Source organism: Paramormyrops kingsleyae, chromosome 21 (assembly GCF_048594095.1).
Source record: "Paramormyrops kingsleyae isolate MSU_618 chromosome 21, PKINGS_0.4, whole genome shotgun sequence".
Taxonomy (NCBI): Eukaryota; Metazoa; Chordata; class Actinopteri; order Osteoglossiformes; family Mormyridae; genus Paramormyrops; species Paramormyrops kingsleyae.
The window spans coordinates 20,992,201-21,014,675 of NC_132817.1; the positions used below are offsets into that span (position 1 = coordinate 20,992,201).

The following is a 22,475-nucleotide window of genomic DNA, read 5'->3' on the forward strand; positions in this document are numbered from 1 at the left end:
TGTCTATATCATTTATGTAAATTAGGAACAAAAGTGGTCCTAAAATTGAACCCTGCGGTACCCCACTATGAACGCAGGCCCACTGTGACATCGAGCCTCTTATAACTACTCGCTGCTTCCTATCCGTTAACCAGTTATCAATCCAAGTCGCTACAGTTCCTAAAATACCTGTCGCTTTGAGTTTAAGTGAGAGCCTCTTGTGGGGAACAACATCAAAAGCCTTTTGGAAATCTAAATAGATGACATCATAGGCCTTCTTATCATCAACTTCCTGAGTAGCTTCCTCAAAAAACTCCAACAGATTTGTTAAACAGGATCTACCTCTCCTAAATCCATGCTGGCTATCCCTCAAAATGTTATTTGAGTCCAGGTAATCTACCATTTTCTCTTTGATTATAGCCTCCATAACTTTACCAGTTATACAAGTTAGACTGATTGGCCTATAGTTTGACAAATTACTTCTATCCCCTTTTTTGAAAATTGGCGTTATGTTGGCATGCTTCCAATCAGAAGGTACCACACCTTCAGATAAGGATTTTTGAAACAGTAATGTTAAGGGTCGGCAAATAATATCCCTCATCTCTTTTAACACTATAGGTAAGATGCCATCAGGGCCCTGTGATTTATTTATTTTGAGCTTAGCTAGGCTTTGCAAAACATCAGCTTCAGTTATATATATATTAGTTATAGACGATGTTGAATTAGTAATAAGAACTGGTAAGTTACTAGTGTCCTCGACAGTGAATACCCGTGCAAAACTATCATTGAACTCATTTACTATGTCAATGTCGTTTTCAATTATAAGACCCTTACTATCCTGCAGATTAGTAATTTCAGCTTTTAGAGCTCTTTTAGAGTTAAAATACTGGAAGAAACTTTTAACGTCATCCTTAGCCTCCAATGCGATCTTCCTTTCGACATTCCTTTTAGCTCGTCTAATGTCATTTTTTAATTCAGCCTGTAGATTTAGATACTCTTGCTTTATTATGTCCTCATCAGTTATTTTCCATCTCTGGAACAAAGCCCTTTTCCTCCTTACTTTATACTTTATGTCCCTATTAAACCACCTAGGTTGCAATTTCCTAGATTTATTCTTGCTAGAAACAGGTATGAAGTCCTCTTGTACTTGCAATAATGTGCTTTTAAAAAATTCCCATGCCTCTTCAACAGTTTTGTTATTTAACTCCATCCAGTTCACGGTTTCTAGTTTTAATCTCATACAATTGAAGTTAGCCTTCCTAACATTATATATTTTTGATTTGGACTTTGCTCTTCGGGCACTAAACTTAACCTCAAATTTAACCATGTTATGATCGCTACTGTCAAGTGGTTCTAAAACATCTAATTTACCAATCCTGTCCTGGTTATTAGACAAAACAAGATCAAGAATGGCATCTCCCCTGGTAGGGGTGTTAACAAACTGAGTAAAAAAACAATCCTGTACTAATTCCACCATCTCAAGTTCATTTTCAGAAGAGCCAGCAACAATGTCCCACTGTATCCCCGGTAGATTAAAATCACCCATAACTACCACATCATTTTTATTGCTCATAATCCTAATATCACTGTATAACAATCTGCTTTCCTCAGCAGCTACATTGGGTGCTCTGTAACAAACACCGACAATTAGGCTATTTGAGTTTGTAGCATCTAATTTTACCCATATAGCTTCCGTACTTTTACTTATATCAGTAAGCTCCCTTGCCTGCAAGATTTCCTTTACATATACTGCAACACCACCTCCCTTCTTACCTATACGGTCTTTACGGAACAATGTGTAACCATCCATATTATATTCTTGTCCATCCTTATCACTCAACCACGTTTCAGTTATTGCTATAATATCATAAGAGTCCGATGAGATAAGAGCCTCTAAATCATGAATTTTATTCCTAATACTCCTGGCGTTTAAATACAGACAACAAAGGGTAGGCTTATTACAGTGCCTACTTATAATATGATTTTTTTGGGCTTTCCGTTTCCCCCCAGTTACATACTTAACTAACCTCCCTGCCCCCCCAGTCCCTAGTTTAAACATTCCTCAACTACTCTACAAATACGCCTTCCCAGTACACTGGTTCCCCTCCGGTTCAGATGCAACCCATCCGGCTTGAACAGGTCCCACCTGTTCCAGAAGGTCCTCCAGTGCCCCATAAACCTAAACCCCTCTTTCCTACACCATCCTTTTAGCCACGCATTTAATCTCCTTATCTCAGCTAACTTAGCCTCACTTGCGCGTGGCACGGGGAGTATTTCGGAAAATACCACCATGGACGTTCTGCTTCTAAGCTTATTGGCGACTTCTATAAATTTATCCTGCAGAACAGCCCTTCTACCCTTGCCTATGTCGTTGGTGCCAACATGCACCACGACAACTGGATCCACCCCAGCTGGGGCCAAAAGCTTGTCCACACGATCTGGAAGGTCTCCTACCTGGGCACCAGGCAGGCAAGACACCGTACGGGACCCTCTATCACGCGTGCACACATAACTGTCTACTCCCCTAATAATTGAATCCCCCACTACCACAACCTCCCTCTTTCTGGGGGGAGGGGGCTCCTCAGTGCCCAAGGGCCCACCTGCTTCCCCAGTCCCTTCCGGCTCTAAAGCTGGAAGCACCTGAAACCTGTTAGACACAGACACCTCAGGTGATGCCGCCTCTGTAACGTGTGTACGCCTTTTCCTGCGTCTACGACCTACGGTCACCCAGCTCTCTCGACCTCTCTGCTCTTCATTCTCCCTCCACCCCGTTAGTGGCGTACACACCGTCTCCCTAAACGGCGTATCAACTAGCTCATCTAACTCACTGTTGCATTGGATGCGAGCCAGTTGCTCCTCAAGGTCGCGAACCTTGACCATGAGTGAGTCCACTAGCTTACATCGCTCGCAGATGAAGTCCGACTGGACACTAACGTCCAGAAGGGCAAACATCTTGCAAACGCAACACTGAGCTGGCCCCATAATTAACTAACTCACTATGACCCCGTACTCCCAGCCCAGTAAATTTATATAGTGTATTTAACTATAAAGATTAATTTGCGTAACAATAAATGCAGTAACGTGCGGAGTACACTAAAATAAGTTATTACTTGTGTTAAAACGGAACTTAATTATTATTTTATAAAAAATTTTAAACCTGATAAACTTACTACTACTTACCAGAAGAACTTCTGCCTGAACCAAGTATGAACTAAAAACAAGGCGAAATCGAAGTTGCTCTTGGGAGGTCGAAAAACCACAAAAACCCCCTCACAGCAGGCTACTGCCGGAGCGGGAAAAAAGTGGAAAATGTCCTCCCGGCCCCGACTGGCGACCGAGCAAAGCTCAGGAGCAACTGTCCTTTTCCGACGCTTGGTAGCGATACCGACGTTAGATGTTATTAGTTATAATCGCCCCGCGGGTGTTTGTTACGGAGTTTAAACGCGGACAGAAAAACGCCGCGCACGCGACACCCGCAGCTCTCTGTCGGTAATAATCGCGCTGTTGATTAACAGACAGGACAGACAAGCACTCACGCTGACCGAAATAAGAACAATAAATAGAAATAAACAGCCACCCACGTAAACAGGTAAAGCACACAAACACTCAAAACACTCCAAAAAAACAATCCCAAACAATCGCTGCAGCTCAACACCACTCTCTCGCAGCAATCCCAGCAATCCTCGCAGCAATCCCAGCAATCCCTGCGCCTCTATCGAGCCCCTTTGCTGGTCACTATCTGCTCTTCCATTAGCCTGTCCGTGTCACAAATGCGATTTTGCTTCAAGGGCAGGGGCTTGTTGATCCCCAGAATCATATAATAGTCTAGACAGGGCCTTCTGTGTCAAACAGCACAACTCTGGCCACACGTACCCCTACCCCACCCTCACTGGCACAGTAGCCGCGCGACAGACACCGCGTCGCTGCAAAGAGGAATTAGCACCACCTTGTGGGCACTCAGGATCACTGCAGGTATTTGCAGCGGCGAGTTCATTACCGAGCCTCGTGCCGCCTGCGAACCGTGGAAGATGCACTGCAGACGCCGGGGCCTTTCATAGTTACCGCCGCTGCCTCATGGGCTGTCTCCATTGTAAGAGCCAGTCTGCCTCGGGGCACGTGCCGTCCTTATCCCGCGCCGAGCCTCTCGGGAGCTGAAATTCGTGACCTGATACATGCAGAAATAAGAAGAAACCCAAGATGACCCCGTTTTGGTACTTGTGTACCCTCTTGGGGCGGCGCTCAAAGATAGAAAGGGCCGTCCAGGACAAGGGGGTATTTTTGGAAGTTTCGATGTTTATTCTCACTCTCTGTGTATTTTTACATTTATTTATTTGGCTTTCGCTTTCATCCAAAGCGACATACAGTTGAGAAAGCTGGGTCAGACAGTCCCTGGGGCGACTGGGGGCTAAGGGCCTTAAGGGTGAAATCACTCCGCCGACCACGGGATTTAAACCGGCGACTTTCTCATCACAGCCACAGTGTCCTAACCCCCCCATTGCCTTTCACAGTAGAATTCATCGCTGCTCTGGGCCTCAGCACTGAGTGCATTAATGACTTGTCTGTCCTTGTGACACAAAAGGTGACAAAAGGTGTAGGGCTCAGAATGCCATTGATGGCGACTTTTTTTGGTTTCTGTACTGAAGCGAGGCTCTTAATGAAAAGTGTAGGACTCACTTTATGTGAGAGATGTACAATCTGTCAATTAATCACTGGGACCTCTTTAGGCACTTTGCAGAAAGCACCCGATGTCTGTGCCCTTGCCTCACCCGAAGTTAAGCAACTAAAACGTGCTGAATCAGGTCACGTGACATGACTTATGAACAAACCACAGCTTGTTTTAAAGCAGTCATCCACTCACATACCAGGTGTGCTAGTAGGAGGTATATGATAGGTGTAAAAGAAAAAAAAAAAGACATGTTAATGCATGTCTTCGCGCTACGGTAAATGTGATTGGCTGTGGCCAGAGATCTTTCATTACCAATCATCTCATCAATCACATAGCATTGATCTGATTGGTTTTGGACTAACACCAAACTGAGGCTTTCCCTGTTATCACCAGCCAAATGTTCAGCCATGTCTGAAAGGCATTGTCTTAGAACTGAAGGCATTCAAAATCCAGAACAAAGTGGAATTGCTTTTCAGACAGTGTAAATATATTTAGCTCTCCATTGAATTTAACCCCAAAGTGCCTCATTTGACATTTGTGTGTGTCTGGAGTTTCCTTTCTACACTCTCCAGTAATTTCAACAATAATGCATATTTTTATAGACCTAGTTTATTAAACTGCCTTGTATTTATAGATGGCCTTTAAAGTTCTCTGCACAGAGCTTGTGGCACAAGCCTATGGAAACAGCACATTCAGGTTTTGTCATGGGTGGAAACCATCTAATGTTGAAGAAACCACTAGCTGGGATGTTAGACTGTACTGTGGTTCAGCGTTTCTCAGTCCAGTCCTCAGGCCGCCCCATGCAGGCCACATTTTTGCTGTAGCCCCCCATTTGTACCAGGTGAGCCCTTTGTAATGAACTGTAGATGAAATGCCTTGTGTACGTTTTGGAACACAAAGGTCGATTGGCTGGGTTAAACATGGGGGGCGTGGCTTTGTGGGCGGGGCTCTTCTCAGATGCCCAGACCTAGACTGGCTTGTTCATTTCATGCCGATGGTTCTTCCTATTCTTTCTATCACCTTTGTTTTTAATTGTTTTATTTATTTTTCTTTTTGTTTTTAATTGTTTTATTTATTTTTCTTTTCTTGTTGCACCACTTGCTTGCTGGGCCGAAGTCTCCAATCAAATGGTATTGGAAACTGGTTCCTGTAAGTTCACCAAGCTGCTTCTCTGCACACGCCCCCCCCCCCCCCCCCCCCCCCCCCACCATCCCATTGCATCATCCCTCCTTTGTGTTTGAGAAGCATGCAGCCTACCATAGACATGAGCACTCATTCCATCTGGGGGGGAAAGGGTGAAGTTGCTCCTGAATTCTGATCTGGAATCAGTTGTAGATTAGCAAATGCCTATTAACTTTACGTGAGGGCATGCATGTCCTAGATCAGGGCATAGAGGCAATTCCAACCCCAAGAACCCTAGTTTGTGCCCCTTATCCATTCCTAGGCACACCAAGACATATTTGTGATATGATTTCTATGTAAGTAACTCTACAGCCACTAGCATCCTGGATCATTAACCTTGAATTTTGCATCAGTGTTAGAAACGCTTATGGGGGTTTTATTTACACAAAATTGTTCAGAGAGCAGGGCAAGACATCTGATTGGTTGGTCCCGCCTCCTGAAGTTGCTTGGGCCCACCTCCTCTACAATCTGATTGGTTCTCTCTCTGAATCATTCTTTTCCATTCTGTCCTCGGAACATTTTTGCGTAAGCAAAACTCCCATGAGTGTTAGAGTCTTATAATTGACGTCCGTGAGTGTCTGTCCTGAAATAGTTTACTCAGGTGTTTTTGCTACAGGATTTTTAAAAATGAATGACTTCACTTTTCAATTGTATGAATAAAATATTAAAATCTAAACATCAGGCTCTCCAACTCCCATAACTGCTGATGTGTTGCATGCTTTATATGGTACAGAATTCCACCCCAAGTTTTACAACATATAATGAATTTCATGTCCCTAGTAATAAATAATGTATACTCCCTAATCCAGAACAGTGCTGGATCAGTCTGTGCTCCATTCTCATTTTTCTGAAGCACTCACTCCACTTCAGTCGAGCTGAAGTTCAGCCTTCTCAGTTGACCTTTGTGTTTTGTCAAGCACATAATTGGAGTTTGGAGATAATACCGCATATGAGTATGGAAGAGCCTTGCTGACCGCACTGAGAACGATGACTTCCTCTTGGTCCTCCCTGAAGGGGTGATGCATATCACAATGCAGATGTGTTTGCTGGCACTTCACCCAATATGTGCTATTAAATATGAAATCGTGGCCTCCGTGATTCGCAGAAAGGGGTGTACGGTTTCATTCAGCAGCATTCGGTGGAGGTGAATGAATGGGGACATGAATAACGTGAGTGATTTAAAACACACCAGCCGCGCACACGGAATTGAATCAACAAAATGTGGTTATTTCACCACAACAGCAGTTATACGGCGGAGCCATGGTACTTATTGAAACTAAGCCCTATTGCATTTAGCATTTTTCTGCTGGGTGTAAGTGCAAGGGCAAGGAGGATGACGAGCCTGGAACGGGATCTCCCGCCGTAGGTCTCAGTACACGAGGTGGACTTACGGGCCTGGAACGGGATCTCCCGCCGTAGGTCTCAGTACACGAGGTGGACTTACAGCGCATATGAGTACAGCGCATCAAAACTGGTTCAGTAACTTATGACAGGACCAGAGACCAAAGGAAGTACCTGCAATCCCAAAATGCACCAGTAGCATATATTCTGCATGTGGCTTTGCCCTGGTTTGTCTGTCCAATCGAATCCTTCCCTGTTTCCGGAGCTACTTCCTGAGCTAAACTTGTCTATAGTTGCGTATATGTGTGGGTGTGTCCCGTAAGTGTGTAGGGTTCGCTGATTGTGATGGGGGCTCGCTTATGAGTGTGTTCTCTCCTGGTGTTTGTCACTGCATAGGCTCGGTACAGGAAAGAACAGACGATATCCAGACAAGCCCCATGTCTCCCCCTGGTGGACAACCTGCTGAAGGACACTGCAGATGGCTGTGCCATAGCTGCACTCCTCCACTTCTACTGCCCGGATCTTGTGAAGCTGGAAGGTATGACATCGCTTCTGTCGACCAGGAGGGCAGCAAGTAGCTGCCATACTGGTATGGACTGAGTAAGTGGAGCGTTGAGTTGCAGGCTGCTGTCTTGGTCACCAGCATGACACTTGGCCTGAAATATCTATTGTATTTGCAAAACCTAGAATAGATATAAGCCATTTGTCACTTTGGATAAGTACTTAAAGTAAATAGTATTGCCCATTTTGCAAAATTAGCGCATCCCACTGATTTTCCTAAAATAGTAATGTGGTCCAATGGACAGTAATAATCACCCCTGTGATTCTGTAGGGCAACATGTTTTCTGTGCTAATCAGTCAGGTGTCTATCTTACTACAGTTAAATAATCCTTCATTGTAGATGGTAAACAGGGATAAGATTAATCTTGAAATTTCCCAGAATGCAAGTAGAAAAAGGCTAGTCGTTACAAGGCAGGTATATAAGAGGTGTTTGTGTGCTTCTGGGATTTGTCCTATAAGGAGTACCGTTGAGAAGAGTGTAGTTTTACCATGCAGCAGATATTTGTTTGGTTAGTTTCTTTGTGTCTTGCAAGTGTTTATAGTAGTGAGAGGAAATGCCTTGTCTCCTGAGTAGTGATGTCATAATGGGGTATGAGTAGTGATGTCATAATGGGGTATGTCCTGCCCTCCTGCCTAACAGACATATGCCTGAAGGAGACCATGTCATTGGCGGACAGTTTGTTCAACCTCCAGCTGATTCAGGACTTCTGTGGGGATAACCTGGACCGATGCTGCCACTTCACCCTCGAAGACATGGTCTACGCCTCCTCATCCATTAAGGTGAGCTTGCCATCCTCACACAGGGATGTATGTGTTAATGAGAGAACCTCCAGCTTGAAGGTTTGGGTTTATGAGTCTGGATGTTGCATTTGTAGAGGAGCTCTAACCTGATAGTGCTGCTCTGCCCAGTGAGTCATGAGTCATGGGTTCCTAGAACCACAAACCTGCGGTACGTTTTTTTTGGCCAGGAGGAAAGCCTTGGTATTTTCTTCCTCAATGAGTCATCAACAGTTTCGTCATTCTGTTTGCAAGATGGTCCCTAACCTACATTTCCTGCAGAGAGTTTTTCTATCACAGCTAATAACACTTGAGTCTTGCTGTTCATTTTTGATGATAGTTGAACAGAACTTGCATTCATCTCAGTTGTATGTCTGACATGGGTTCTTAGCAGTTACCTTTGCCTGTGAGGTGGAAGGAGTGAAAATTATTTTGAATAAAGGGTTCTAATACACTATTTCTTAACATGGTCATACTGCAAAAAGGACAGTTTTTCTGCTTCACAGCCGGGTGAAATTATGCACTGACTGGACACAAGAAGCCCCAGTTAGCTGTGTATGTCATTATATTACTGTCAACTGTAGACTCTCATTATAGTTCCAGCATCTAGGCAATGCTACTATAATGAGGCTCTAGACTGAAGAAATTCTCTCGTTAGGCCTGGAATGAAAGTCTCCAGTCAGGCAGCTCACTGTGGAGATGACTGTCGATAAGCTCAGATTGGACACACAAGTGCTGTGGACAAATGAACCCTGCTCCCGTCCATTGAGATGGAAATGGGAGTTGGCTGCCTTGTCTGCTCCTTTGACTGATCTGCCCCTGCTTCACCCACCCCACCCCCCAACTGTGAAGGCCTGGCTTCTGCTCGGATCGAGATTCGGGTGTGAGGCAGTCAGAGTGTTTCTGTAAAAAAAATAACCTACTCTTGTCCCTAAGCCTTTTGTAGCCAAGGAAAAAAATCGGTTGTGGGGGGATCTGAGTATGAGAACCTCCCAGCCCAGCAGCACTCAGGCACAGACTGACTGATGTATAGCAGATATGGCTAGTTTCCAGCCGTTGTCAGATCGTATCCTGGGCAAAACTTTTGTCGATGCAATTTCCTATGGAGTGCAGCATTAATATCAAAAGTAGCCAATCTTACTTTTTTTAAGGACTATCCTAAAAGAAAAATGTGGTTCTTTTTGATACTTTTATTCTGTTGCATGCTATTGGTGACACAATGGTTTAATCATGCAAATGCTTGTGGAAATAGTCATAATGCATGCCAGCGTTCTAATTCTAACTCAGAACTGGAGCCCTGACTCATTGGTATTGTACCATTCTCATTAGCAGAACTTTGAACTTAATGTAACTTCTTCATACCCTGTTCCATCTATTTTTCTTTTATATAAAGCTTTTGTTTACACAAAAGCTCCATCAAAGCTTAAGGGAGAGTGGTTTTCCTGGGGGACACGCCCAGCCGCTGTTGCCAGTCATGAAACAGTATCCGATTCAGAATCCCACTCAGTACAGCTGTGAGTAGTAACCGTGTCATAACAGCTACGAGTATTTCATGCAATCCGTAACACATGTCTCACACGTTGAAAGTTACGGACTCCATGATGGATACAGTGGTTTAGCATAAATTGTGCTAGCCTTGACTCTTGGTTACAATCACACATACAGCTGGAGGTCTAAATGGCCTCATTGTTGAAAAATAGATCATTAAGCCTAGCTGCTATAAACAGAAACCATATGAGGAATCTACTTACATCACAGATACTCTGATTGGTCGCATTGCAAAAAGGAAACATTTCTTCCTGGGTCTCCATTGAAGACCCTGATCCCTGCAGTTAACATCTGTGTCTTGATGACATACCTCCTACTCAGTCATTAGGCTGCAGTCATCTTTAGGATACTTGGTTCAAATGTCTATGAAAGAAAGAACATTTTGATAACCAAAGAGGTGAACTATTGAACATTTGATTGTTTTGATTCTTCTAAAGGTGCAATACTTGTACATAAATCATTAAATGTATGCATTTCTTCACAGTCCCCTTGACAACAGTGTACCCCAGTTCAAGTTGTTTTTTTGGCAAAGGAGAATCCAATTTCACAATAGTAAACATATTTTGACTTCTAGAATTTAAGCCTGTTTGGTCCATTCTTTGAACTGCTCAGTGTAATGTTGGTCTGATTTATTTTTCTTTATCTAGGATGAGACTTCTCTTAAAATCCATCAAATCCAATGTAAATATTTTCAGAAGTTTCCTAAATATGTGGCAGAAAAGGGTTATCACGTGTGTTTTTTATAGTGCATGACAGACTCGAAATGTAGTTGTTTCTGGTTGATTGATTTGCTCTCCTACGTCATCCTAGATTATACTGTATCTTTCATAAAGGAGTGTACTCCTCTTATTCATGAGGGGGGTATCAAAACTCATAAATAAATAAACCTAAATTCATGCTGCATAACCAGATTCTAAGGACACTTTCTAGTTACATCATTCTTTTCTCTCTGTTTGCATGACTAACTCTGTTTTTTTGCCCTTGTGCTTAAGAAGAAATTATAACATTACAAAGCAAAGTGCATACAGCATGGGTATCCAGTAATGATTGTGCTAAGAAAGGTATATTTATTGAGGCTCACGGAGACCTCTAGTGGTGACCATATTAGGCAGACAGCTCAAATTCCTCTTGGAAGGTTTCCTTCAACAACATCACTACAGCCTCTAAGGTGTGTATGCAGGTTTTTGGGATAAACTTTAGGTCAGCTGTTCAAACCCAGGTGTGATGACTCTTAAGCCAATCAGTCTTCTAATTAATAATCTAATTAGGGAGTCACAGTGAAAACCTGCATACACTGTGGCCCCTTCTGGAAAAGATTGGCCACCCCTGATCTAGATCCACCACCCTTATGATGGTATATATACAGTATACGTGCTGTTGGTTTATTGGCTACTCACTGCATCTAGGCGGTGCAGTGAGTTGCAGTGCAATCTTATGCTTCCAGGGTTGTGGGTTTGTTATGGAGTTACAGAAGATGGACGGGTGGATGCTTTGTGCCCTGACATGAATGCCTCTTCACTATATTCTGCTCCAGAACAACTACCTGGTGTTCATGGCAGAGCTGTTCTGGTGGTTCGAAGTTGTGAAGCCCTCGTTTGTTCGGCCCCAGATGCTGCGCACTGAAGGTATGGGTTCGCTGAAGCAAACAGACACACTTCGTGCAGCATAATAGTTTTCGAAGATGCCATGACTTTGTAAGTGCATCTAATCGAGGTTTGGTCTGCTTCCAGCGCTAGAACCATCGTCTTTGAGAGGAATACCCTCAGTGCCCATCTCTAATGCCAGCAACAGAAGCTTTATGGAGAATCCCCCACTTCCAGAACACCCAAGGTCGGTTCTACTTCCACTATATGCATCATTATATATCTATAATGAGTTACTACATGACTGAAGTGCACTTCCAGAGATTAGAAAAGCCTCTGTCTCTTTCTCTCTGCAAGCCTGCCTCTTAGGGTCCAGCCTCAGACTTCCACTTCAGGTAAGAGACAATTACTGAAGTGCTGATGTTTGACATTTCCCTGTTCTATTTGAGATGTTTGTGCACTTTAAGTATTGCTTATGTTTTCTATGACTGTTATGTGTATGTTTGATTTTTCTGATTTTTTGCTATTGTTGTGTAATGTTAGGTATAATAAAACGATCAACCTCATTGTCTTACATGGATGGCTGTGTGGGCACGTGGCCTAAGGAAAAACGGTCAGTGAACAAATTGTGTGCATCAGATGTCTAGGTGAATAATGCTGTTTGCTAAAGTGACGCCATGCCACGATCTTGAATTGTTCTGTTTTCTCTGTCCCTCTGTCTGATAGATCATCTGCACATGGGATATCTTTTGACATTCCTTTTGATAAGGAGGACACTGTAAAGAGCTCCACAATCTCCAACCGAGGCATGACCAGGTCCATCAGCACAGATGGGCTGGGCTTCAAAGTGAATCATGTGTCCAAGAATATGAAGAGGAATCTCTCCTTCCAACCTGTGAATGGGCAGAGTGAGAGAGAAGGCATTGAGGAGGAGGAACCTCCAGTGAACCTAGTAGGTACCAACACTGAACGACAGCCTGAAAGGTCTCTACCCAAGAATAACAAGGGATTATTGAATGGCCAAGTCTCAGATGATCATGGGAACCTTCCCATGCCGAGCATGGAGGAGGCCCTGAAGATCATCCATGATTCTGAAAGGCCACAAGGCAGCATTCAGGGAGAGGCTGTAGATAATGGGTTTTTTCTTCATGGCCTTGAGACGGGGGATTTGTGCCCCAAAGCGCGAGGTGCTGAAGCAGACACAGACTCAGTTTCAACGGAGGTGGACACGGGAATCCATGTACGCACCGAAGACATCCAAGAGACCCTGGATGAGGACTCATCCTTGAAGGACTACACAGTGAGCTTGGACTCAGACATGGACCACGATTTTGAGCTCAGGGTCAGTAAGGCTCGAGAGATGACGAGCCCTTGCCCCAGTTCAATGAGTGCGAGGTCCCATGCCGATAGTACTGCCTCCTCTAGCTCTGGTGTCAAGATGACCAGCTTTGCTGAGCAGAAGTTTAAAAAGCTGAACCATGTGGAGGGACGGAGCACCAGCAGCAGCTCCCCAAAGACCACCCCCGAAAGCTCTGAGCTTAATATCCCACACATGGTGGGATGGGCTCCGATGGCTCAGGAGAGTCCCATCCGTCAGTCTCCCCGAGACCCTACGCAAATGCTAGCCTCAGAAATGGTCCATCTGAAGATGAAACTGGAGGAGAAACGGAGGGCCATTGAAGCACAGAAGAAGAAAGTAGAAGAGGCTTTTACTAGACACAGGCAGAAGATGGGCAGGACAGCCTTCCTGAATGTGGTGAGGAAGAAAGGGGGTGCCACCTCGCCACTCAAGGATGAAGCAGGGGCTGGCGAGGGTAACTCATCATTTGGTGATCACCAGTCCAACAAACCACCTGCTAATGGCAGCCAACAGCCTGTGAAGGGTAAACTGGAGGGTGAAGACACGGACCGAAGCCAGGTCACGTGGATGAAGTCCTCCAGCGACGAGAGCGCCAGCGAGGTGGATATGGCAGAGTACACCAAGTCCATTGAGAAGCTGAATGCCTCACTTAACTTCTTGCAAGTAGAGATGCAGAGACTGGCCCAGCAACAGGAGGTCATCATGCAGATGAGGGATCAGCAGTCGTGGGTCATCTCCCCACCCCAACCTTCTCCACAGAAACAAGTGCAAGATCTCCGCCATTCCACTCGCTCCGCGGGGTCTATGTCTCCTGTGCTGTCTTCTGCTGGGTCTCCTCGACCTGCCCACCGCTCTCCAGCAGCCATAAAGAGGAAATCGGCATCGTTTCACTCCAGGACCCCCAGGACCCCTCGGCCGAGTGAGCTGAGAATCACCCCCTTCAATCGGATGCTCAATACCCCGCAGTCGGTCGACAGCCTCCCCAGACTGCGAAAGTTCTCTCCTAGCCAGACCCAGACCACCTCCTACACGTACTTAGGTCACGACTCCAGGCCCACGAGAGGCCCAGACCCCAAGCCTGAAGAAAGCACACAAAGCACCAAAAATGGACAGCCGGCAGCGGAGACACCAGCGCAGGCGACCATAGCTGTGGATCCAGCTCCTGCCCCAACCAAAGAAACAAAGCAGAAAGAGCAGGACCGAAGGGCAGTGGTGGATCTCAGAGAAGGGAGCAAACCCAGGGAATCCAAAGTGTCTGAGGTGTTAACCCAACCCGTTACAGAGACCTTCACTGTCATACCATCTGCAAATCCCACCGGAGCCACTGGTCCCACTGCCAAGAACTTGATAGAGGTGCCACTGTCTGTTTTGAAACCACTGGAAGGCCAGGGACTAGAAAAGGATGAAAGTGGAGCTGGCGAAGAGGTTTCCAAAGAAGAACAGAAAACGTGCTGCGGCTTCTTTTTCAAGGTAAAGATATGAACTATGATATATGGTCACAGTAGCCTGGGATCATGCTAAAATGTGCTAGGATTCAAAACACAAGACACGTCAGGTTGCAACTGAAATTTTCATTTAAATTCCTTTGGCTTCTCTTATTTAAAATGTTAATGAATTAGCATACCCACTTTTACATCTGATTAATGAGTTGTGCATTTAAAGGGAGGAAACTGTCAGAATATTGAGAAAATACAGTCAGCAGGGCTCTGATTCAGGTCATAATTCTAGTTTATGAATAATTAAATAAAACTCACAAGCAGAAGATTTTCTGCAGAAGTTCACCAGCTGACAAGATTCTCAAAAATTGTACATGAGTAACTTACACATTTTGCACCGCAAAATATTCTGTAGTTTGGCATCTGACAGGAAGAGTTTGGGTTAATTTGCTTTCAAGCATGAGTGATCACAGATGAAAGGATCATGTTTGACGCGGAAGGGCTTGAAATGTCATAGTGAGGCCGTTATACCTCTGGCTGTGGCTGTTTCCAGGATGACATGAAGGGCGAGGAAGACATTGCTCTGAAGAGAGCAGCGTTGCTGGAGAAGAGGCTAAGGAGAGAGAGGGAAACTCAGCAGAAGAAGCAGCAGCAGGAGGCCGAGCAGGAGCAGAGGAAGGAAATGACAAGGTGAGCCCCTCCCACTTCCTCTGCATCACTTCCTGTATGACCTCACATTAACTCCCCCCAACCCTGAACTGGGATGGAAGATGGTTGGCTGGGTGGATGAAGATATTCCAAAGTTCAGTCAATGGGTACAATATATACCTAAGGATACATTGTATATATCATATCAGTGTTTATACTGTATCAGACTGTATACTGTATCAGATAATGTTAAGGTCCTTAACCCCCAGGTCCCTGGGCGCCCCAACAGCTGGCTGCCCTTCGCAGACAACTTACTCTACAAAGAGCAAGTTTAGGGAGCCGTATAGACAATTTTCCCTTGGGGATCAATAAAGTATCAATTGTTATTATTATTATTATAATTTCTTCACAGTATTTTGGAAGAACAGTGCCGTCAGTCATGTAGTCTTTTGTATGCAGAACATTATTTAAATGCTCACAACAAGCATTTATGCACTGAGATTCTGACTTTTGAAACTCCAAGTCTTTGCCTTCTCCACTGCAGACTTTGCTATTTAGGACTTATTTCTACCCTGGAACCTTACTTATGAGTAGTTATTATACATCACTCCAATAAACAAAGGCACCATAATTCCAAATATACCTCAGTGCAACAATATGTATGCACTGTGCATGTGCATGCATGTATGCATATTGTTGTACTGAGGTATATTTGGAATTATTGTGCAGCTGTATAACTTAGTCCAAAAGTGTGTGGCTCAGTGGGCTAAGCCTCTGTGCCTGTGATCAGAAGGTCGCCGGTTCGAGCTCAGCCTTGGTACATCTGTGGGTCCCTGACTAAGGCCTGCAATGGGTGGCCGCCCTTCACGGCCAGCTCGCTCTCACCTACAGAGAACAAGGTTGGGGGGGCGTAAAGAGAACTTCCCCATCGGGATCCATAAAGTATCAGTTATTATTAATGTGAATATTGTCGTCATTTCCCATCAGAATGAAAGCGGAAGAGGAGAGGCAGAAGAAGGAGGATGAGAAGGCGCGCAAGGAGTTTATAAAGCAGGAGTATCTCAGGAGGAAACAGCTTAAGCTGATGGAGGACATGGACAGTGTAATTAAACCCCGCCCCCTCAGTGCCAAGCAGAAGAAGCCCCGCCCCAAATCCATACACAGAGACGTTATGGAGTCTTCCAAGCCTAGTGCCAAGGCTACTGCAGGTAAACCCGTCAAGGAGGTCATTCAGTTCCTCCTGCTGCCCCTGCTGTCGACCGATCTCCTTTGTCCCACCTCACTTCAAGTGGCCATTTGTCAGTGTGCAAATTTTCAAGCCATTTTCTTGATCATGCTGTTCTTCAATTACATTGTGGCCTTTACTAATCTAATTGATATTCAGCTGATGTCCAAATATTATCAAAACCCTCATTTTATGTTTTTTAATACATTCGTATATAGTTTTGTGTTTAATTCAGAACTGATTCTCATACAGTATACCGAACAGCAATATCGCGTATCAGCAGTAGTCTAGCACTACAGGAGAAGGCTTAACTGTTTGTTCAAACCTGGGCTTATATGAGATTGACATGTGATGATGTGTTTTTGGAGGGGAAGCACTTGTGAAATTGTGCATATTTACCAAATCCTGAATCCTTCAAAATTTTTCAAACCGTTATAGTCAATGGTGCCTCAACAGTGGTGCTGCTGCAAGGTGTGCAGCAAACCCTCAGGTCTGATGTGATGGTGTTTGTCCTACATTCAGGTTCACGGCCTCGTGTTCATTCAGTCTCAAGTCTGTCTCTGGCTTCCCTCAATCTCAGGGACAGTGAAAGCCTACAGTCTGAGAGGGTCCTCCCCAGGTAAGAACATCACCCAGCCCGAGTTACCATTTCAGTCTTAACACTCTCACAAAGCATTTGGTTATTTGTGTCATGCAGTTTCTCTTTTAGGCTCTAGGGGGCTTTAGTGCTTTACCTCAATTTCTCATGGAAGTACTGAATGATACCGGAACCTTATATTATAGCAGTAGCATTGAATTATTTATTAAACATTTATTTTTTTTGCAGAAAGTGTAATATTTCTTAGTGCTAATGTTGAATTTATGATATTTCTGTCTGTTTTGATAATACCGCAGTTTTTATGCTTAGATTTTGTCAGAATGAAATGCTTGCTTCTGCTGATCGTTGCAGCAATTTTATTTAAAAACGAAAATTGATCTTTGATTAACTGTCATTAATTTGTCTATAGAGACATTTTTCTCTTAACTCTGATCAGATTCAGATGCCAATGCAGTCTTATACAACTTGCATATTGTCGTATCTGTTTTGTGCTGTAACCTGTCCTGTGTGTTACTGACTATCCCATGAATGTCTAACTGAAGTTCCTTCTGTACTCTTGACTTCACAACGTTTTGACTCGAAAGCAAAAAAAAAAAACTGACATTGTCTGTTCTCCACACCTTTTTATTCTCCTCGCATTCTTTCTGGAATATTCTCGAGCAGTAGGCTAGCTTCTGTCAGCTTCTCCTACTTTCTGAGCTCTCCTAAAGTGAAAAAAGGAAGGTTGGTCTCTTTGCTGTAACCCAAGTCACTCCATTACTGCTGTTGTCCTACCCGTTTGAGGGATTATGTCACTGAGATAATGTCAATATACCGAGCTGAACACCTGCCGGTCACTCTCAGAAATAAACCTTAAAAAGCTATAATTATGTTACAGTAGTTAATTTTAAACACAACGATACTATTGCTCAGTGGGTCAGGGTGCTGCGTCTGTGATCGGAAGGTCACTGGTTCAAATCCCAGGGTTGGCAGAGCATTGTCACCACTGGGCTCTTGAGCAAGGTCCTTAACCCCCAAATTTCTCCAGGAACTGTACATTACTTTGGATAAAATACAAGATTAAATGTTGAATTAAATACAAGAATCAAAAATACAATGAGAATATTAATTTATGAAAATGCAACCAAACAAATCTATCTTTTCATACTGAACGGCTGTATGACCTGCTAATTAGACCCTGTACATCCTTTCTAAGTAGCATTGACCATCTTAAAAACATTTTGAATAAACATTGATAATTATAAGCTCCAGACCCAAACTCACTCCTTTCCCCGCAGCCCTGACTAGAAAAACATTTGGAACATGCATAGATCGGTGAATTCATATAATTCTTTCTTTTTTTGTTAAAAACTCGCAAAAGTGCTAAAGTCCTTCACTTCTACTACATAACCAAAATAGCTCAATATACTTGCATCCCTCCGCATCATTTCATATATAAATCATACGCTTTGAAGTTGCAACACAGCTGGTGCCTACCGCGTCTAATCCCCATGATATTTTCATCGTAACTGTTTAGTATCCCACTCTGTCACCTGCCTTCTGAACATATCCATCAAAGCTTTGCTTCAGAAAACTCTAGCACAGTGTTTCCCAATCCGGTCCTCGTGGACCGACAGACAGTCCGTGTTTTTGCTCCCTCCCAGCTCCATAATGTGAATCCTGTCCCCGAGGACCGGATTGGGAATCACTGCTTTCGCAGCCTTGTTTCCTTCGCTGCATGAGCTTTTTTCTACATGTGGAACGCATCATGTGACTCGTTAGAACCACAGAGGTGAGGAGAGTGATGTCACAGGGTACTTGCTGACTACTTCTTTGCCTACCATACCTCGCCCTTCCCCAATCCACACCCAGACCAGACTCGGCAGACGGATGTCTTTCCCCCTGCCGCTCAGGAAGCCGAAACGGAGAGAAGGACTGGGAGAATGGCTCTACCACGTCATCGGTAGCTTCCAACACAGAGTACACAGGTTTGGGTCACTTGATACATATTTGAGTATTTTACACATGCTAATGAGTGTATAAGTCAATTACTAATTTTCCATGCTTCTTTTTCCAGTTGTGGAATGAATGTAGTTACAAATGGTTTCACAAAACAAAAGAACAACTTGCTCCCTTTTCTGTTATGAAGCTCATCAAGATTTCTTCCCAGTAGCCTATAAGTAGCATTATCACACATTTAAATTCAGAAACCCCTTGAAGTCTGAAGATTTTGAGTTTGTCTCTGCACAGGACCAAAGCTGTACAAGGAACCCAGTGCCAAGTCTAATAAGCATATTATCCAGAACGCCCTGGCCCACTGCTGCTTGGCTGGGAAGGTGAATGAAGGTCAAAAGAACAAAATATTAGAGGTAGGAGGCGCAGTCTTAAGTCAGCTTGTAATTTAGTTACAAGCGTGGGAGAGAGTTCTGGCGATTTTATGTTTAGGCATTTATCCCAACAGCAGAGTGACCGCTGCAGTGAAATGAATTATAATATAACTTATATATTATATATCATTATTTTTTTCAGGAGATGGAGAAATCAGAAGCCAACAACTTCCTGATCCTTTTTCGAGATTCGGGTTGCCAGTTTCGATCCGTGTACACGTACTTCCCCGAGACGGAGGAGATCACCAAGCTGGCAGGCATTGGACCAAAGACCATCACCCATAAGATGATCGAGGGCCTGTACAAGTACAACTCTGACCGGAAGCAGTTCAGTCATATCCCTGCCAAAACCATGTCTGCCAGCGTTGATGCTGTCACCATCTACAGCCATCTGTGGCAAACCAAAAAACCAGGAACTCCCAAGAAAGTTCTCTCGACAAAGTCTTAGTGGAACTTAACAAGGTTTTTTGTTTTTTTTTTTTAAATTGGGACACTCCCAATCAACACCATGCCATACTGTACATATCCTTTTGGATTAGGCACAATTCCATTTTTCTGACAAACACACACCTCTTCTTGCTTACATTTCCTCATTTATTTTTGTATTTTTTTCTCAGCCGAAACAGAACTCTGATGTGGTCATGCACAACTGGAACGTACATCACCATTAGGTATCAAATAAAAATTACTAAGGTGTTCAACACACCCAACCATGGACAACTGGGTGATTTTAATAAAGTCTTGAATGTGTGCATGTGTGCAGTTCTCTGTGTGCTGAAAAGAAAGGGAGTGAGTGTCACATGATCTGGTACACAGAAGCACTGAATGTTATTTGTCTGTGTAGGTAAAATTTTCATACGTTAACATTTGTGGCCTTATGCTTGTTTTGATTCGTACTTGACAGCAGCCAGGCATTTGTGAGCTTATCTCATTTGTATGCTTTCCTGTATGCTGGCTTCTGATTTTGTGATTGTCGCGCGAAATTTCAATATAAACAATCAGTTGAGACTGTGTGCGGAAGCAAAGTGGAAATGGCGCCTTCCATTGGTATTTGGAAACATTGCCTTTACGCAGAATGGTAAATTACTACTGAAATACAACCAATTTGCTGGAAACTGGCAACAGACTTTGATTAATTTATTTTTACTATAGGAAACATTGCCTCTACATTGTATATGCTTCAATAGCGACAAGTGGTTCAGTGACTGTATATAGAACATTTTGTATTCCAGGCAAATAGTTGAGCTAGATCTTGTCCTTGACCAACCTAAGATAACTGTAAAAAATTTGAAAATACTTAGAATATACTGTTCTGAACACATTGTATTTACCGATCAATGTAACAGAAAATAAGTTTAGAATAAAAGATACAAAAATATAGTTTAAAAGGTTTGTAACATGTTTGGATCAGATATAGATTCAAATCAATGTACTGTATATACAGGCAAATCTTGAATTAGACTATGTGACCTAGTTTGAAATTGTAAATAGCTTTAAAACAAGTGATTCATGGGTACCACAGAAACATTGTGTTTAATTAGTGACTCACTTGCTTAATCCTGTAAATCAAAGTACAGATTTGTGGGGCTGAACATAATATCACTTGTTAACTATTGGTAAAATATATATTTCTGCTATCGATGCTTTCATTTGAGCTGTGTAGATTAATATTGAAATATGAAGTATTCTATTTGGCTTTTAACCATGACATTGTTTTATTTATATACCATTGGTGTCCTTTTTATAGCATGGTCTTTTCAAATAAATTTATAACAACAAGATTCAGTGGGATGTGGGTAATCTGTGCTCTGCACTGTGTATGTTTGGAAAAGACTGCAAATAACTTACCTTTTACTTAAGATTATTTGAATCCAGGCCCATTCTGGATTTTGATTTGTGCATCATAATGTGCATTTTAGTTTAAATGAACAGTTTCTTTATGTAGTTATATGTACATAATTGGTAACAAAAAAACAATATATATGACAGTTGCCTTTTTTTTATATAATTGGTCAAAGATTATTCATATTACTTGCATGGACATGATGTACTTGTAACCGAAAAACTACAAATTATGGGGAACCTGTTTTTGTACTTAAAAATCTAAATTAAACAAGTATAGAGAATAATCAAATTGATCAAATACTATATACGGTCATATCAGCATAATTCACAATCTGATTTTTAATTGGAAAATGACTTCAAATATCCTGTTACAAATTATGGCTGAAGATTTCATTGTATGTATTGCACTACATATTTTAAATCATAGATTAAATAAATACATTGTATTTCTAATCTATTAGATACAAAAATACACTTTTACAAAGTTTTAAAGTAAATCTAGAGAAAAGCTGCATGTTATGTAAAAGACCTTTTTGCCATAACAAATTAATCCAGAATTTTCAGAACCTCATTGTAGTTGGCGTAGGGAAAAATTACTGTTGTGCATCTCAGAGTTTTGTGTTACAGAAATTCAAATGGTTAACTGGTGTATGGTAACATTCCTCCGCATTATGCCTATACAACATGCAAAAACAAGCCATGCTTGTGCTCAGATTCTCCCTGATGACTGTTCCTGTGTAAACACGCTTGTATCTGCTTTGGTTCCATGCACCTTGCACTGAACAGGTGCCCCTTCAGAAACAGTGTCACAAATATACCGCAATAGATGCATTTGTTTGTGCCATTAGTCCAGCAAAATGAAAAATAACAGGTATATCTATATATGTTAATGTATATGACATTAAATGATAATTATCAAAAGTTATTTGTCAATTGATATTTCCAACCCAAAATTAACCCCTTTTATAAGGTGTTGAGGTTGCAACAGATGGATCAGAAATGACAGTTTATACAAATTGTTTATTTTGTTATTTTAAAAAAATAAATGTTCCTTTTTGCAGGTCTGTTACAAATGCATTTCTGGCAAAAATCAGAAAGAAAATGATGCCTTTGACGTTTCATTGTATGAAAGAGGTTTGACTTATGGTCTTATTTGGCTGTTTAAAGCCAAGATGAATAGCTAGCAATTGTAAATGGATGCTGTTGAGTATCGTTCTGTGTAACGTCCTGTTTTGCCATAAAAATATAATATTCTACAGCCCCCGTGCAGTAACCTGTTAACATATTGCTCAAGTCATGTGTGTTTTTCTTTTGACTTGAATAAAAACAAGCATGGCCTCCACTATTTGTATGACTCTCA

At 42.7% G+C, this 22,475-nt stretch overlaps 1 protein-coding gene across 3 annotated transcripts in view; it reads left to right on the forward strand.

Moving 5' to 3' along the window:
* Positions 1-22,457, forward strand: part of LOC111841033 (calmodulin-regulated spectrin-associated protein 2-like) — a 43,026-nt gene extending 20,569 nt beyond the window's left edge. The window contains exons 5-19 of one of the 3 annotated variants that reach the window (XM_072704032.1): positions 4,575-4,587; positions 5,741-5,794; positions 7,565-7,706; positions 8,370-8,509; positions 11,589-11,679; positions 11,785-11,884; positions 11,995-12,032; positions 12,181-12,250; positions 12,364-14,467; positions 14,987-15,123; positions 16,069-16,289; positions 16,829-16,925; positions 18,756-18,871; positions 19,134-19,252; positions 19,413-22,457. In XM_072704032.1, coding sequence (XP_072560133.1) covers positions 4,575-4,587; positions 5,741-5,794; positions 7,565-7,706; positions 8,370-8,509; positions 11,589-11,679; positions 11,785-11,884; positions 11,995-12,032; positions 12,181-12,250; positions 12,364-14,467; positions 14,987-15,123; positions 16,069-16,289; positions 16,829-16,925; positions 18,756-18,871; positions 19,134-19,252; positions 19,413-19,718 — 3,748 coding nt within the window. In that variant the 3' untranslated portion in view covers positions 19,719-22,457. Of the gene's footprint in view, positions 1-4,574; positions 4,588-5,740; positions 5,795-7,564; positions 7,707-8,369; positions 8,510-11,588; positions 11,680-11,784; positions 11,885-11,994; positions 12,033-12,180; positions 12,251-12,363; positions 14,468-14,986; positions 15,124-16,068; positions 16,290-16,828; positions 16,926-17,567; positions 17,628-18,755; positions 18,872-19,133; positions 19,253-19,412 lie in introns of all 3 variants that reach the window. The other 2 variants (XM_072704030.1, XM_072704031.1) reach the window with 2 other exon arrangements.
* Positions 22,458-22,475: the final 18 nt, after the last annotated feature.